This window comes from Sinocyclocheilus rhinocerous, unplaced genomic scaffold (assembly GCF_001515625.1).
Source record: "Sinocyclocheilus rhinocerous isolate Xijiao unplaced genomic scaffold, SAMN03320098_v1.1 scaffold605, whole genome shotgun sequence".
NCBI lineage: Eukaryota > Metazoa > Chordata > Actinopteri > Cypriniformes > Cyprinidae > Sinocyclocheilus > Sinocyclocheilus rhinocerous.
Window position 1 is genome coordinate 678830 of NW_015661612.1, and position 6830 is coordinate 685659.

Sequence of the window (6830 nt, forward strand, 5' to 3'; positions counted from 1 at the left end):
CTGAAAGCTGAATAAATAAGTTTTCCATTGATGTATGGTTTGTTAGGATAGGACAATATTTGGCTGAGATACAACTATTTGAAAATCTGGAATCTGAGGGTGCAAAAAAATCAAAATGTTGAGAAAATTGCCTTTAAAGTTGTCCAAATGAAGTTCTTAGCAATGCATATTACTAATCAAAAATTAAGTTTTGATATATTTATGATAGTAAATTTACAAAATATCTTCATGGAACATGATCTTTATTTAATATCCTAATGATTTTTGGCATAAAAGAAAAATGGATGGATAATTTTCATACAATGTATTCTTGGCTATTGCTACAAATATACCCATGCTACTTATGACTGCTTTTGTGCTCCAGGGTCACATATGCTGATTTGGTGTTCATGACACATTTGTCAATCCTTGCTGAATAAAAGTATTAATTTCATGGGGAAAAAAAATACCCCGAACAGTACTGTAGTGCAGTGCTCAAAGTGGGCCGGTTATGGAATGGTAGTGTACAGTACACAGTACCAGTGTTGTGCCCAGCTTCAACCCCCTGCCAAATTATTACCCCCTTTGTTGAAGTCGCTACCTGATTGCCTAATCCAAACCCCACCCTTAATCCTAACCCCTCCCCCACACCTACTCTACTACTAACCACCTAATCTCACATGTTGCCGGTACCATGGGCATCACTAGGCCATTTTTCTACTCAGCCCTCCTAAAAAACTGATTAGCTCTGTAATCTGTACACAAATTCGAGATTGCCTCAGTCCCCTTTAAATCTCATATGAAAACAGCAGCATGCTTCAGCTTCTAAATTTAAATAAATACATTTAGCAGACGCTTTTATCCAAAGCAACTTACAGTGCATTCAGGCTATACATTTTTTATCAGTATGTGTGTTCCCTGGGAATTGAACCCATGACCTTTGCGCTGCTAACGCAATGCTCTACCACTGAGCCACAGGAACATTAGGTACATTATGGCTTCTCCCCATCTTTTAGTCATTCAGCATGTTCTTCAGTCCGCAGCATCAGAAGCAGAGGACAAGCTGTGTGTTTATCTAGCCTATAGATTGTCATGATATCTTCATCTGCAGTTCATTGTTATAAATGGCATTTACATAATGTGATGCAGAAGCAATACGAGACAGTTTCCCATCCACTGTAAAGTTTTTGCTGTTCAAACCTCATCACTATTGTTTTCCTGCAGGGAAAATGTAATGTGAAGACGTGGCCTACTTTAGATGTATTATTCTGGATTTGGTATTAGATTAACATCATGCACAGAAATTATTAAAGACACAATCCCACTAAAAACTTGTTGGTTTAACTTAAAGCAATTAGCCTAACCTGGTTGCCTTAACATTTTGAGTTCATTTAAACTAGAAACTTGAGTTGAAAGAAAGATCTGTGAAAAGTTGTAATAAATCATGAAAATATTTTTTTACAGTGCAGTGACAGAAAGCACTCAGTCAATGCACTGATTTAAACTGCTTATCAGAGTAAATGACAGAGACAGAGAAACATCATTATTTCGTTCTAATGACCAGCAGGGAGCAGCTGATTGTGACATGTATAGCCTTACAGTAAAGGCATTTATGGATTTTAATGTCGAATTATTGAATTGGCAAATTGATAGATTCATGTTCTGCTATTTGTTTTTAATAGAAAACAAAAAGGGATTGGTTTAATATAGGGCAGATTAAACAAACTGCAAATCTAGACGATTACATATATTCTATGATTCTATGATTGTCTATATTCTAAATTAATATTAATGAATATGATCTGGTTAATTAAAATGATTTGAAATGAAATCAATCAATAAATAAATTAATTAAATCAATTAAATAAATAAATAAAATGAACTGAACTATTAAAAGTTTGTATATTCCGGCACGTTATTTTTTCCACTTCAAGCACTGCTGTAGTGTATAAACACATACACAAACACTATGCTTCAACTTCTGATCTGAAAACCACAGATTATAAACAACTGAAACAACAACAACTCCCAAGAGAAAACTAGTTGAAAAGTAAAGGTGTAACACTGGAGTGGAAAGACTTATTACCATCTTGAACTTCCTCACACTAGTCAAGCTACATGACAGCGTTGCACTTGAGCACCGTCCAAGAGAGTGACTTAACACACACGTGTTCACTTAGTGTACACACACCGAATCACAGCCCAGCCAAAAGTAACACCTGCTCTTAAAGTAAACAGGACAGATGCTTCAAAAGAGAGAGAGAGACTCAGTGGCTCCCACTATTACTAATACACTGTATACCAGTCCTCTCTCTCTCTGGTCTGGAGTTCTGTTAATTAAGTCCTGATAATGTCCTGCTATTTCACTAACACCTACTAACCACCATCGCTCTGACACTCTGGACCAGAATAATACAGAATAATACTAACACAACAAAAACCAATTACACCACTGTTCAAAAGTTTGGGGTCACTACATTTTTTTTAAAGAAATAAAAAATTGTATTCAGCAAGGATACATTAAATTTATCAAAAGTGAAAGTAAAGGCATGTATAATGTTTCAAAAGATTTCTATTTCAATTTCTATTTCTCTTTTGAAATATTAAGCAACCGTTTTCAACACTGATAAGCTGAAATTTCAGCTTTTTCATTACAGGAATAAATTACATTTTAAAATATATTAAAGTGAAAGAAGGTATTGTAATAATATCCCACAATATTACAGTTTTACTGGTGAGCATAAGAGAAATGTAGACAAACTGTGTACACACTGCCATCAAACCAAACCCAAGACAGAGCTGCACTTTCTGACAAAATACACAGACATCCGGGAAAGTTGATCACGAAATTAGATACACTGATGCACCACACATTTAATAATGTACTAAACAATGAAACTGTGTCTTATGAGGGGAACACTAATAAGGACTATGCCAGCATGAGTCTGTCACCACAGTATGAGGGTCAGTGAGTGATCTGACTGGAGTCTGTGTCTCCATCACTAAACACAAGCTCATTATCACTGTTTTTGGCACAATTAGTCTTATTCTTCATTCTTTCTTAATGACTTGTTCAAGCAATATTACGTCTTTAACCACTATTGCATTACTTCATTATATTTTAGTTTATTTTGCTCCATCAATTTTTTATTTGTTAATATTACTTGATTATTTGCACTGGTTTTCAATTATTTGTTTACAATTTCTCGTTCTATGCAGCTGCAAATGCTCTGGCAATATCATTGTGGAGTTTTTGTTTTTCATAATGAAGCACACTGAAACTGAAGATTGAAGAAAGAGGTGTTTCTGTGTGCAAAAAAAATATTACCTTGTGTACCCTCCTGCAGAGAATCACTGTTTTCCTTTGCCTAGCTTTATGAGTGCAGCACATCCCTGGCTGGCCATAGCTCGTTTGTTCACAATACATTTCCCACAATACATCCAGAATACGCTACATCTACTCTGCAGCAAGCTTGCCATGTATATACAGGTGCATCTCAATAAATTAGAATGTCGTGGAAAAGTTCATTTATTTCAGTAATTCAACTCAAATTGTGAAACTCGTGTATTAAATAAATTCAATGCACACAGACTGAAGTAGTTTAAGTCTTTGGTTTTCCACGACATTCTAATTTATTGAGATGCACCTGTATGTGCAATGCCAATGACATGTCAACAGCTTTCTGCACTGGCAGTGAGTAAGTCAGCTGTTGACCCCCATTTAACTTGATTCAGGAATGTAGATGTTTTACAGATTGAAGTTTAAAATATGCTGAAATAAGGAATTCAGATCTCTCTACATGCACATGTGGCCATAACATTACAAAGCTTATGCTGTGGACAAGATTGGCTCTATGTACTGTGTTTTGGGGGAGTTTAGGAGCTGACTGGCAACCATGGGTGCTTCTGATAAAGGTGTTGATGGTAAAGGGTGAGGCTTGAGCAGATGACAGATGAAAGTGGTTGAGAACCCACTTAACAGCCACTTGAAAAAAGCTGAAGTGTACTTCAAGAATGCATTGCTGTATTTGTTTAAAGGAATAGTTCACCTTTAAAAATTAAACCATAGCCATAATTTACGAACTCTCTTGCTGTTACAACCCTGTATGATTTTATTTTCATCCGTGGCACAAAAAAGATGATGTTAGGCAGGAATAACATGAGGGGGAGTAAATGATGACAATGTTCAGTTTTGGTTGAACTTCCCATAAGATGTATTTTTGGTTCACTGTTCAGACAATAACTGACTGGTTTGCTTCTTTCTATCTATGGAAACTTAACCCTGTAAAGCCTGACATATGAAACACTAGTCAGAGTCAGAATAACTTTTTCCTTTTTTTTAATGGAACAGTTTATTGAAACTCTTAGACAAAATATAGCCTAAAAAATATCTAAATTGCATATTTGTTTTATGGTTTGTATCATACTTGATACATCAGGCTTTTATGACCAATATATAGAATGATATAATGAGATTACTGAGATCATAAGTGAGAACAAAAACACTGTTTTACTTAGCGTCCCAAACTGAGTAACAATAAGCAAACTTAAGATGAAATTGTAACGTAAACCTCTGACATTTTATAATAGTATAGCAAACTACTTACATTAAATGCATATTAATATCAGTTGTCACACTCTAAATCCCAATAATTTGTCTTAGTAACATTTAAAACAAAGCTCTTTAGTTTTAATTGTTGCAAGTTGCAAGATTGTACACAACAGTATTTTTTTCAACAAAGTAGTTGATCATTTTGATAAAAAGGCCTTAGAAATTTGTGTATCAAATATGATACAGTAGCCTTAATAGTGCTAAAATAACCTGACAGATTATAGATGAATTGTCGGTAAGTAGACGGATGATCCTTAAGATGTAATGACAGAGCAGTCTGACCCCTTTCACAAACACACTCTAGCAGAATGAAATCATGCACTGCTCATGGTAATGTTATTTTCAATTTCATACCAACACAATGACACAGACTGCTCTTTATGACAACACACTATGACCCATGTGTTCTGCATCTCTCTCTTGCTCTCACAGCCCTCCTGCACATTTCCTTTGACAGCTCAAAATAAATAAATTTAAGTGCCGAAATAGTCACACTTCGTACACCAGTGATTCTTTTTTTCTTTTGTCCCAATGGAACATGGTATTAAACTGCCCATTATAAACATTTCAGCAATAATTAAACAAAACAATTATTTAAGTTGTCATTTTATTGCCTGTATGACAACTAGACCTGATCTAGTATGGACTAAAAATTGGCCATGTTGCCAAAACCTAAATAAAGTCTTAAGCTTATATCAAAACATTTCTTTGCCTTACCAAGACACACAGAGACTGCACTATCTAACCTCTGAATAGCTACCTATCAGCAAATTATAGTGTAAGTGTTAAACACACAGATTGTACATAAAGATAAAAATAACACACACAAGTTGATGCCTGTTGCATTAACATAGATGCAGCATGAATATGAGTTGGTTTACTTTGACAGAGGGAACATGATCTCTAATTTATATCAGCAGGCACATACTGCTTGTGTTTAAATGCAACAGACATAAGTTCATAAAGACTGAACAAGAAAATAAACAGTTCTTCATTCTATATTAGTTTGTTCATCAAAAATGAAAATTCTGTCATCATGTACTCAAGCTTATGTTGTTCCAAATCTGCATGACTTTCTTCAAATGACAGTCGCCCAGTCCCCATTCACTTTCATTTGTTGGGAAAAAAAAGATGCAATTAGTGAATGGTGACTGAGACTGTCTGTCTAACATTCCATTGTATTCACACAGGTTTGTAACATGTTGTGAGGGTGAGTAACCTATGAGATTACTTTTATTTTTGGGTAAACTGTCTCTTTAAACGAACTTTACGGCTGTAAATATCCCTCAAAAGCCTCACAACCCAAACCTGTCTGAATTCCGACACGTTTTCGCTTGCGTAAATATCAGGAAAAACAAACATCTGCCTCGGCTAGACAACGGAAATGTTGGACACTTTGATGCCGTGACGAGACAGCAGTCGGTAGGCTACAAGTCTCCAAAAACTGGGGAAAGCCAGAGGACTAGAGCGAATCTTACCGAGATACTGCCTGATCTCCAGCAGAACTTTAGGGGGTCCTCCGTTCAGCTGGTAAAACAGTGAGCCGAGACAGAAGAGCAGCAGTGTGGCCATGCAGAAACCATAATCGCGCAGAGAGAAGCGAAGCCCGAGAGCTGATAACCAGAATCCCTTCCTGCTGTTCCGTTCCGTGCTGTGATTGTTTAGACGGGGACTCCTGATGTAATTCTTCATCGTCTCCTCACATGGAAGCGCCGAGAATGGTCGTCACCCATCCGCCTCTTTAGATAAAAACTTTTTAGTCAACATTTAAACAAAAACTAAAGTCACTTCACAGATGGATGCGCGCGAGCACACGCGTTCAGATGGTTACCCCCCGCTCGGCCGTGTTTTCTCGTCGGCTCTAGTTGAGCTATTATTACGAATGAAGTTGGGAATCCATCCTCTGCTTTTAGGGGTTAGTGTGGGTGTCAGATTACTGAATGTGGAGGAAAAAATTCAACCGGAGGATGGACTCACACTCACGCGCTGCCGTGTGCAGTTCAGCACCGCCAGGCGGAAGACGCGTGAAAGCGGAGTCAGTGCAGCCCAAGAAAAACTAATACTAACACACATTCAGCTGCAAAACCACTAATTAGTTTAATTTTTAAGGCTCTATATGGTTCCATTCCAGCAATTTTGGAATCTCAACATGGCTCCAGGAGTAAATTGCTGAATTGTAATGTACACATTTTCAGTGGTCAAAAACCAAATGTGGGTCACTTTGCATCAGCTGATTCTT

The 6830-nt window shown here is 36.7% G+C and overlaps 1 protein-coding gene across 1 annotated transcript in view; it reads right to left on the reverse strand.

Moving 5' to 3' along the window:
• LOC107726493 (uronyl 2-sulfotransferase-like) overlaps nucleotides 1-6642 on the reverse strand; it is a 77306-nt gene extending 70664 nt beyond the window's left edge. The window contains exons 1-2 of the mRNA XM_016536100.1: nucleotides 6423-6642; nucleotides 6070-6330 (exon numbers count right to left, since the gene is read on the reverse strand). Of these exons, the coding sequence (XP_016391586.1) occupies nucleotides 6070-6283 (214 nt within the window). The 5' untranslated portion in view covers nucleotides 6284-6330; nucleotides 6423-6642. The remainder of the gene's footprint in view (nucleotides 1-6069; nucleotides 6331-6422) is intronic.
• Between the last annotated feature and the right edge of the window lie 188 nt (nucleotides 6643-6830).